Below are 11,030 nucleotides of genomic sequence, written 5' to 3' on the forward strand. Positions count from 1 at the left end.
CCTAAACTTAGACAAGAGGCAACTGAAGTATAGGGTTAGGAGGCTCAAACAATAGTACCCTAGTTCAGACCCTGACAAAGGACATCAAATTTTCAATCCCTACTGGGAAAAGCACAAATCTAGAATTTAACTTCAGTTTAATTAATTACAGACTCATTCAGAGTCATTGAATAATGATTCCATGCTTATTTTCTCATGGAAAATGTCAAAAACAAGTAATTCTCTTAATAGGGAAAGAGCTTGTAACAAAACCAGACAAAAACCTCATCTAATGTGGTTACCTATACATTAAATCTGCAATGTCCTAGAGTAACTCTCCAACACAGGGTTAGAGGGCAATGCTACAGGAGTTATATAAAGGTTTCCTTATTCCAGACTTCACCTTACTCTCTTTCACCTGTAGTTATCTAAACTACAACTTATTTTTTGTGAAGCTATGTTTATGTATTAGAACCATCATTACAGTGACAGCATTAAACGATGCAAGTGTTGAAGAAATTAAGAGCATTTTAGTCCAAATTTTGAATTAAAAAATAAAAATTGGGACTTGCACTGAACCTTGGTGGTAAAGCTAGTGCTAAGCTGTATCCTAGTTTTAATCCCCAGCACCAAAAACCAAAAATAAATAATTTTAAAAAATAAAAACCTTTCATAAACAGATCAGTTGAGGAGACTGAAATGTAAACCCGACCCTTCCTGTAATAAACCTCAACCTTGTGAAGAGCTTCCTCTCCCTCTGCATGGCTAACTGGGTTTAAAGTCCTAAGGCATCAAAACAGTCACCAAGTCTACCTACCAACCCACCATCCCATTGGTGCAAACGAAGCGCCGCCCCGCCGCCACAGTAACTGAACATCAAGGGAACTCCAGGAAAGGTTGTCCCTGGCCACATTTCTAGTCCCTGAAGACTCTCCGCCCCTCCCCCACACCACCACCGCGGAAGCGTGGTAACAGCACCGGCCGCAGACACTCCTATGAAAGGTTCCTTGAGCACCTCATCCCAATATTTACAACCAGAAGATAAGTTCCAACGGCCATACACCCACTCTCCTAGCTGTATAGTGTCATCCACGCTACACGGAGCAAAGAAGAGACAACAGTTCTGGCCTCCAGCCCTCGTGCCCTGGGCAGAAGGCATGGCAGAGCCACAAGAGTAAGTCCTGACACCTTTCCACAGCTTCCAGTCAATAGGGGCCCCTCCCACCCACCGAGACATTGCGGGCGGGGCAGATCTAGGAGCCGCAACTCCCAGCCAGACCCGACAGCGGGCTTTCCCGAGCACCGCCTCATTTCCAAAGAGGCGGAAACCCCGCGGGGGCGTAAGGGGAGTGGCATCGGCGTTCTGGACGGCCCTCTGGCCAACCGGATCCCGAGAATGCAGAGGAACGGAGACTTCACGCCCCTTCCCTGCCGCGCCCAGAAGCCACAAGCTAGAGACCCTTTTCCAGTCCCCCTACCCTAGCAGAGGGCGGCCGCCAGCCCGAGGCTCCGCCCAGCCCCAGGACTGGAGGGGGGTGGCCTGTCGCAAACAGCATTTGGCGCGCGCCAGCCCCGCCCCTTTCTCCACCATCGCACGCGCGCGCCAGCCCCGCCTCTGAGCGGCGGCGCGAGAGCCCGCCCCCTCCGCGCGCACCGGGACTACGCTCTCCTCCCCCTCCCGCACGGAGAGCTGCCCCGCTCCGCCCCCCACCCCCCTCACACATTCACACACCTCCCGCCCGTCTGCTCTACGGGAAGCCGAGGAGGTCAGGCCCCCCCCTAAAAATACACGCCCTCGAGTCCCGCGTTACCCGCCACCCAGGCTGCCGCCCGGAGCTCGGCCCAGCGTGCTCTCACCGCAAAGCTCCTTTGGTCGCTCAGCACTGCGTGTCCGTCTCAGCGTGAGCCTCGCACTCAGCAGGGAGGCCCCGAGAACGGCGCGGGACACAGGCCCGCCGAAGCGGGCTGGCAGTCTCCTCTCCTCTCACGAAGCGGTCACAGACCCAGGTGCCCAGACTGGGAAGGAGGGAGGGAGGGAGGGAGGGAAACTCCGAGGGGGGAAGGGGAGGGGGAAGATGGAGAAACCGTCTCCGCCGCCTCTACCGCCGCGGCCGCTTCTCTGTTACCCGGGAAATCCCGCCCACTCCCCCGGCCCGCCCCGCCAAGGGAAGGCTCAGCTTAGCTCCGCCAAAGGACACATTACCCATCCGTCAAAGGCTTAACCAATCACTGAGCCACGCCTACCGACGTCCCGCCCCTTCCCCCTCGGCTGTGAGGGGAGGGCGAGCTGCTCACCTTCTCCACGCCCCTATTGGCGGGGAGCGTCCCTAACTCAACCCCGCCTATTGGAGACAGATTGCTGAATCCCACCCCCAAGGCGCAATACTATTGGAGGAAGAAGGGAAGCTCCTCAAGTCTCATTGGAGAACACAAAGTAGCCCGCCCCGTGCTGCCTAAGCCACAGGCCTAAGAAATCGGCTCCCGCCTCCGCTGGTCATTGCATTGGAAGGCTACCTTTGGCTCTCACACCGCCCCAGGAAGGTAAGTAACCGATATGGGGTAAAATGTCTGTAAGTGAAACAGGCTCCTCCTACCACACTTGCCGGCCAGGCCCCGCCCCAAGAGTCGGATTGGATATCTTGACGCCGGTAGGAACCTCCATTGGACACCTCGCCTGTCCAGGAAGCTGATTCCGCCCTGCGCGAGAAGACTGAACCTGAGCAGTCCTTTTGTGGAATGTTTACACTAGAGAGTGAAGCTCAGAGTTCGAAGGCCTGGGACAGGAGGTGACAACGAGTCTCAGCACCCGAGACCCGAGGCCCTGGGATCTAAAGGGGAAAGGCGGTAATATTACTGCTCTGAAGGACTCCCTTACCAAAACAATGAAAGAACCTCATCCTTCCCACCCAGTTATCTTCACAATTATACATGCTGTCTCCTTGTAAGCACAAATATCTAGAGCGGCCGGCAGCTCCTTTCAGTAAGTGGAGTATTGAACTAAGGCTTGGAGCCCAAGCCGAGAAATAACCTGGGGGGGTTGCCACCCCTACGATAGGGTGGCTGCACCTTAACTCTCTGAACATTCCCTGAACCTGAATATGTAGTCCTAAGAGGGCGGAGATAACCAAAGGGCGGCCCCTAAAAGCCACCGCCCTGACAAGCCTCCGGGAGGCGGGGCCTAATGTTTTCCGCGATCTCTAGGGCAGATCTGGAGGCATCCTCAGACTGGAGGAACTCAGATACGGAGGAAGAGACCAAAACAGGCCATGGCATGAATGAACCTTGAATATATTCACACTGAGAAAGGATAAAAATTTCAGGGTTGGGGTCAAGAGATAAGAAAAGCTGTTCACGGCCAGCGTACGTAGTTTCAGTTACCCTGGATGCTTGAAGCAAAAGGATCGCTTGAACCCAGGGCTTTGGTCTAGCTTGGGCAACAAATCGAAACCCTATCTATAAAAAGGGAGCTGTTTATCTCATCCTTGCCAAGGTGTGCTAATGGAAGTCCCTAGGTTCCCTGTGTAGATAATAATGCCTCCAACACATAGATTGACAAAGTGCTTGAGATACCTAGTTGCTTTTATTTATTAACCAAACAGGGCTTGGGCCAGACGCTGACTGGCCTTGCTTTGGGGGACGCTCTGGCGGCGTCAGGAGAAGGGGCGGGACTAGTCTTCCCGCTCTCTCCAGCAAAAAAGATACATTCCCCATCGACTTGAATTCCTCAAAAGGCCCCAGTGAACTCAATTCTTAGATCCAATACTGTCATCCTTCCGCAATTCCGCGGAGACGGCCCAAAACGAGGGCTGGCAACAGGTGGGTCTGATTTCCAAGGAGGGCTTCCAGCCGCGAGTCCACAGCAGTGAGCTGTGAACTCCACGAGTGGCCGACAGGTGGGAGCAGCCTTTCGCCAGTAACCTCGGGACAAGGCACTAAAAAGTAAGGACTAAAGAAAGCGACCCCAGGTGGCCCTTGGGGCCTCATAAACTCTCGGAAGTTATTAAGACGCGATATTCAGCACTCACCAACGGCTACCTTTTAACTCCGGCCGCCTTCCTTCCCTAGACTGGGTACCACATGGCAGTCGCACCTGGACATCAAAAAACCACTCTGAACCCGCGCCAGAATTAGGCCGCCCTCATATCCCCTGACCACAGGGGACGGGCTGCCCTGGATCTTGCCTAAGGTTTCAAACCAAGGTGGTCAGAGCTTTAGATAAAGCCAACTACTGACGCGGCTGTCTTGCCCAGAGTAGAAAAGACAAAGCTATCATGGGCAGCCTTCTCGAGCTTTTAAGCTCAGGAAAGTTAAGGAGCGTGGAAACAGCCAGGCCACCACATAAATTTAGTACTTCTCCCTGGCCCGAGAGGGGAGAGCCCACACCCTGATCTCAGCGCCTCAAGAACCCCAGAGCTACGCGCCCCAAATCCACTCCACCCATAATCCCCGAGCTTCAGTCACCCCGAAGTCTACCAGATCTCCAGCCTCAGAGGAATCTTTGTGTGCCTCCTCGTATCTCCCCGCCCCCCTCGCCAAGGGCGCCGAGTCTAGGACTTCCGGGCGGGAGGGCAGTTCGAAGGAGCTAGGCGGGCCTCACACATGTGCAGAGCGCGCTCCCGAGCGAAGGGAGAAGGGCGGAGAACACGGCTGGACTTCCCCCTCCAAGCTCCGTCTGCGGGAGAGGCGGGCTTATCCATTCCTCCAACCAGACGCAGGGGCGGGACCTTGCGCTGCACGTAAGCCAGGAGAATCCTCCTCCGCCCTTCATGGGGGTGGGGGGGAGAATCCTAGCAACTTAAACTCCAGCCCAGCCTCCGGATAGGCGGAGCTCAGGAGAATGCCATCCAATCCATATCCGAGATGGGAAAAAGGGACTCTCTCCCAACCAGTGGAAGACAAGAGGAGGCGGGGGTTCTTTTGGAGCCTGAGGTGGGTGGAAGAGAGGAAACAGCCCCGCCCCACGGGTCCTCTCCAGGCCGGTTGCACAAGGCACCGGCGGAGTAGATAGTAAACAGTCTGGGCCGAGAAGTGGAGGCAGGGGTAGCCCCACAGCACTCCAAGGAGCGGTCTTTCGCTTCTAGTCCCATCGCTGCGCCGCCAGACGCCGGTGCTCCGCCTCTCCAACCGCGGCCGCCATCCCGGCTGACAGGCGCGCCCCCTGCGCCCCTCCCCGCCCGCTGATGCATTTCCTTTTCCCGATTCTGAACGTGGAGACTGTTTTCCCAGTTTCCGACCTTCACTGCCCCTTTCAGACCACCCCCCCCAACCTTGTGGGCGCGCATACTAGCCCCCCGCCCCCTCCTGGGTCTTGCTGCCCGCCGCGGCACCTCGCGGGAAGAGGGAGCCCGGCAGTCCGGCACGGTCGGGGGAGGGGAAAGGAGCAGCAGCAGCGGCCGCCGCCGCCTTGGGGTGGGCGGGGAAGGAGGCAGCTCCATGTTTGCAAGGGGATCAGCTGGGGCTGCGAGTCGAATCCGCCGAGCTCCTGGAGGTTTTCCACACCCCCGGCCTGAGCTCTGTGCCGGCCCGCGGCCTGACGGACTCCGAAGCCGAATGTTAGCTCGACTGCTTTGGCCCAGGAGTTCAGGGAGCCCAAAGCGGCACGCGGGGCTAGTGGCGAGGCGCAGGCGGCTCTTTCCGGCACCTCTCCCGCCCCCAAGCTCCCCTCCCGCAAGTCCGGCGTTGCCCCCGCCCCCAGAGTCCTTAACAACCGCGGGCCCAATGCGCCCGCGCCTGTTCCGAGCGCGCCCACCGCCCCCTACGACAAGTTTGCGGGCAGAAACAAAACCTTCTGGCGGCTGCCGCCCTTGCTGGCGTGGTTACCCGGGAAAGCGGCGGGCCGCGGCTCGCTAGCTTAACTCCAGCTCTCGACCAACTCCGGGCGCCAAGGGATCGGTGGGCCCGGCGGACCAAGCTCCGGCCGCCGCCCCCTGCCAAGCCTGCGCGCCACAGCCAGGCCCCTGTTCCAGTCAGTGCACAGAACCCCCCTTTTTTACAAAACATTTCTTTAAAAAAATAACCGGAGCGGAGGATCTCCTACTGTCGGCCCCAATCCCCAGTGCGCCGCCTAAACCTACCGAAACCGACTGCTCGGTGAAATAAACTAGGCGGCGCGGCCGGCGCATGGGCGACCCCAGGCCGGGCATACCCCCTCCCCTCGGCTCCAGCCGGGCTTGGAAACACACACACTGGCGAGCGGGCGGCGCCAAGACTCTCTTTCCTGGCCTGCCCCTCGCCTACCTCGGCTGCGGGACTCCGAGCCTCCCCCCGCCGAGTCCCAGGACTCGCAGCGCCCACACCGCATCAAGCCAGCCAAAACGAAAGGCTGGCGAGCTAGCCCCCCAAACGCCCGAGATTAGGGGGACCAAATTAAAAGCAGCTGTTTAACATACCTTCCGAGCCCGGCGAGGAGTACTGAATGGGGAGGAACGCCCCCCGCGGGCCATTGGCTCCCTGGCGCTCACGTCAGTCACCCTCGGCCCGCCTCCTCTCCTCGCCCCGCCTCTTCCCCTTCATTGAACGCCCCCTCCCTCCAAGAAAAAAATAAAAATAAATAAATTAAGCCAGCCGCGAGTGGGAGGTGCAACTGTGGTAGAGGCCCCCGTATCTCGCGCACCGCCGACTCGAGTTTTCCAGAAGCGCTCGGACTGGATCGAGGCCTTCTGGGATCGGAGATCGGCATGGTGGAAACTGAGAAGGTGCCGGACCCCCATTTCCTTCACGTACATGACCCTTTGGAGCTGGATAGGGAGAAACAGAGCTCCCTAGCGACTGGCTGAAATGTCCAGACTCCCCAGGCTGTGTGACCTGTGTCCGGCCCACATTGCGAGGCACCTAAAAATGAGCAATGTAATCGGAAAGCTTTGCATTCAGGGCAACAGGCACTTGTATGAGCACCTAGTGTGGGGAAGGCTAACATTCCCATTGTACCTGCTGCTGGGTGCAGTTATACACTAGCTGAGACGCACACTCTACCCTCCAAGGGTTCTAGATCCAGTCAAGAAAACAGATGCCAAAGGAATTGAAGCAAGGTAGGAATGTACATGTAAATAAGACACCCTTAGGATATCAGAGCAGGGAGATTCCTTACAACCAAAGAAAACTGGAGGAAGTGTGTTTAATGTGAGGTCTGAAATATTTTATCAGAAATGGAGGGGCAAGTTATTTTCAGTAAAGGATACAAAGGAATAGATAGAAAACTTCAAATGTGGATGTAGTAGTGAAAATCAGGCTTTGAAACATGAAACCACTGAAAGACTTAAAAAACCTGGTGAAAATTCTGAAATTCCACAGCAGAATGTGCCAGCAGCATGATCATAGGACCATAGGCCCAGAACTGTGGTATAAGATGTTCAACATTCTACCTAGCAGCTTGATGGATTCTGAGGTTGGACAGACCTTTTGGTGCCTACAGGCACCAAAGCAGGCACACAAGCTGTTGTAATCTAATAGTGGGTTTGGAGAATACTGATGTACATCTTGTGTGAAGAATAGGTTGGAGAAACCAAGTTTTCTTTTTTCCTCCCAATCACCCAATCCAGAGTGTTCCCCACCTTCAGCGGGCTTCAAGTCAAATCTCTTGAGTCAGATCCTTTCATGCATCATTTGTTGTTTATCATAACTTCCAACCAAAGGAGTTTGTGAGTTCTGGGGGCATCCCACATGTCTGTTCAAGAGAGCTGAGTCTAGAGCCAGGATGCACACTGTGCGGACAAGAAAGATTTGTTGAGACACTGAAGAAAGTTAGTGTGGATATAAGGTGCAATATGCAGAATGTGAAGGATCTTAGAATCCTGTGGGCAAATGGGGGCCTGTCATTTAGGAGAGTGTCCCAAAAATTCAGGTGGCAGCTAATGACTACTTGACCAGGACATGGCAGTGGATAAGAAGACTAAAAAGGACATCCATGTTTGAGAAAGACTTAAGGGCAGTGGTTGACTTATTCAATGTGGATAGTAAGGGAAAGAAGCAGCCTGTGGGGTTTTGTGGGAAGTGGAAGAGGTTTCTATATGATGTTATAGTCTGAGGTAAATCCCTTCCTTTGGGCCTCAGTTTCCCTGTGAAATGGGGGTGGAAATTGGAGTAAAAACATTGGCTCTATGGACCCTTCCCTTCTTCAGAGTCCATGTGGGAAGCTTGCCTCAAAAGAGAGAAAGCAAGTGAGAAGTGCTAATTTGAGGAGAGTAGTAGGTCATCCCAGCTGGAGTTGGGAGACTGGAATGTGAGTAGTAGCTTGGTGGGATCACTGAGGGAAAGGGTATGGAGGAGAAAGGCCAGGAGATAAGGACTTTGTATTCAGTGGGAGGCCACCAGAGCCATGGAAGTAGAGGTCCATCCTCCTTAGGGTGAGGGTCAGTCACAATTTCCTTTATCAGGACAGAGTTCCCTGAAATCTGGATCCCCACTGCAGATTCCTGCTCTGTTTCTCAAGGGACTCTGCCTTAGGTAAAGGCACAATAGATGCTTTTGTTAATGTGATAAGAGGCAGAGCAGGAGGGCAGAAAAAACACTTGTCTGGTTGCTTTTTTGCAGGGCTAGGGATTTGAACCCAGGGCCTCGTGAATACTAAGTTAGTGCTCTAGCACTGGGTCACACTCCCAACCCGAAGAACACTAGTCTGGATGTTGGGTCCCTGGTTGTCATTTAGTCCCTTATCTGTGAATTAGCCTCCTCTTGTGTATATAGGGGATAACATAGGAATCCTTGCCATTATGAGGATCAAATGTGATAAAATGTACTCTATCATCTGATGATATTCTATGCTTCTGTGAAGGCCAAAGACCTAACCATTTGGCTATGACCTTGGGCAACAAGTGGTGTGCTATAGATGAAGTTATATGTGGAGAATTTGAAACCCAGTTCCCCCAACTCAGAAAATCAGACTTTGCTGACACCTCCCCAACCCCCCCCCCACATTGAGCTGCTCCAGGACAGCCATTCTGTCTCACTTCTGGGCCCCCAGGGCTCACAGCAGTCAAGCACAGGAGGCCTTTGGAAGAGGTCCAGTGATTGTTTCTGGCTAACGCTGACATCTGCACAGCACAACCAAGTTCCAGACTTTTTGGGAAGTGAATCTGGTTTGTGAACATTGTCCCTGGCTGCACTGAGGGTTGCACCCATCTTCCCTGCCTCCCCACTATACCACTGAGAACAAAACTGAATGGATCTGAGGGCCCTCCATGGAGAAACCACATGGGAGTTCTGATTCCCAGGCCTCTTGTGTGTGAAATTTCCCATAGGATTTATGAGTTAGAGGCTATTATCATTATTTATAGATAAGCAAACTCAGGCTCTGAGTAGAATGACTTGCCTATGTCAAGTCAACCAAGGTAAAATCTATCTGGATCCAAATTGTGAGTTGCGTCCACTTCCCCATAGCTGTCTCCATACATACTCAGGCTGGTGATCCATGTTGTGGCCTTGAGAAATACCTTACCTCCCCTCCTGCTCCACACTCCTAACCTCTCTAACTCCAAGAGCAATTTGTCCCCAACTTGTTTTAGATAATCTCTGACCCCTTCTAAAAAATTATCCTCAAAGCAGCAAGATTTGTCTCCTAACCACATACATGACCTCAACTCATTACACATAAAATCCAAACTATCACACCCCTTAGTCTCTCACATGCACTCCCTCACTCTTAAAAAGGACTCATTCACAGTTTTTTGGGGTACTCATGGTAGGTAGTAATTAAGATATTTAGGCCAGGTGCGGTGGCACATGCCTCTAATCCGAGTGACTCAGAGGCTGAGGCAGGAAGACAGCAAGTTCAATGCCAGCCTCAGCAACTTAGACCCTAACCAACTTTGTGAGACCCTGTCTCAAAAAGGACTGGTAATATAAATCAGTGGTTAAATGCCCGTGGGCTCAATCCCCTCCATACCGAAATAAATAAATAAATGCCCTGGAGCAGGCCTAAAAGACCAAAAAATTCTACTATGTGAATAAACTCTATCTCTCTTGCAGTCTGCTGGCTTAGGTTGTATATATTCTATTTCTGATTTCTGGGGAGCCTTGGGAACTAGGAATATTTTAATAGATTTAAAGACTGCTACTCCTTACTCCCTTGAAATGTCTTCCCCTCGCTGAGAATTTAGTTTACCTCTGTGTCTAAATCAGGAAACTACATATAATAGTATGTTCCCCAATTTATCAGGCTTTGTGTGATCCTCCTGCCTCAGCCTCCTGAGCTGCTGGGATTACAGGAGTGTGCCACTGCTTCCAGCTGGTGACTTTTTTCTTCCTTTTTTAAGGCTGCAGGTTCTTTGTTCAAAATCTTATTTAGGAAATTGGGCTGGGGATATAGCTCAGTTGGTAGAGTGCTTGCCTTACATGCACAAGGCCCTGGGTTCAATCCCCAGCATAAAAAAAACAAAATCTTATTCAGGAAATAAAGGTAGGCCTTGTTTTAGTGAGTTGAGTGGGCAGCATAAGCACTGAGATTTCTACACCTTCACCTCAAATTCATGCCTCCTCTCTGATAGCCCTGCCAAGTAGAGACCTCTAGTCAATCCACATTTCTGAATGCTGTTCATTCTAGCCACTTCCTATCTCTCAGCAGCTTATGATAATGCAGCCAGACCTTGTCCTCAGTTACCTCTGCCTGTTAGTGTCCTTCAGGAGCTTTTCTTCCTTGACCTGGAATCCCCTAAATGTTGGTGGCTCGGAAAGATCTATCCTTCTTACCTGTCTCATGCTTCACTGACCTCACCTATTCCCCAGATTCGTCTATCCAAAAAAAAAAAAAAAGTCCTGCTGGGCACAATGAGACATTCCTGTAATCCCAGCGACTCCAGAGACTGAGGCAGGATTGAAAATCAGGCCAGGCCTTGGCAACGTCATTAGACCCTTAACAACTTATGAGATCCTGTTTCAAAAAAACAAGACTGGGACATAGCTCAGAGACAGAACACCCCTGGGTTTGATCCCCAGTACCAAAAATTAAAAATAAAACTAAGTCCCAATTTGACATAGGTAGCTAGGTATGTACCCCAAACATCAGACTCTATACGTTCACTGGTTGCTTGCCACAAAAATGGTGTTTGGTCTTTACT

The 11,030-nt window shown here is 52.6% G+C and overlaps 1 protein-coding gene, 1 long non-coding RNA gene and 1 other non-coding gene across 5 annotated transcripts in view; 2 read left to right on the top strand and 1 right to left on the bottom strand.

Annotated features, from left to right (window-relative positions):
• The window catches only part of Sin3a (SIN3 transcription regulator family member A), a 58,340-nt gene extending 51,841 nt beyond the window's left edge, over positions 1-6,499 (bottom strand). Inside the window, exon 1 of one of the 2 annotated variants that reach the window (XM_071608477.1) lies at positions 6,369-6,499. In XM_071608477.1, the coding sequence (XP_071464578.1) occupies positions 6,369-6,422 (54 nt within the window). In that variant the 5' untranslated portion in view covers positions 6,423-6,499. Of the gene's footprint in view, positions 1-1,836; positions 1,925-6,368 lie in introns of those variants that run through there. The other variant, XM_071608478.1, reaches the window with a different exon arrangement.
• LOC117794925 (uncharacterized) lies at positions 1,898-2,937 on the top strand. 2 transcript variants are annotated; one of them, XR_004618808.2, is made up of 3 exons: positions 1,898-1,986; positions 2,335-2,520; positions 2,632-2,937. It is a non-coding gene; the product is annotated as an uncharacterized lncRNA (long non-coding RNA). The 2 variants fall into 2 exon arrangements; XR_004618807.2 differs by having other exon boundaries at positions 2,335-2,937.
• Positions 6,500-10,277: 3,778 nt separating the features above from the next.
• On the top strand, positions 10,278-10,345 carry Trnav-uac (transfer RNA valine (anticodon UAC)). Its single transcript has one exon. It is a non-coding gene; the product is annotated as a tRNA-Val (tRNA).
• Positions 10,346-11,030: the final 685 nt, after the last annotated feature.

Source organism: Marmota flaviventris, chromosome 2 (genome assembly GCF_047511675.1).
Source record: "Marmota flaviventris isolate mMarFla1 chromosome 2, mMarFla1.hap1, whole genome shotgun sequence".
NCBI classification, from domain to species: Eukaryota; Metazoa; Chordata; class Mammalia; order Rodentia; family Sciuridae; genus Marmota; species Marmota flaviventris.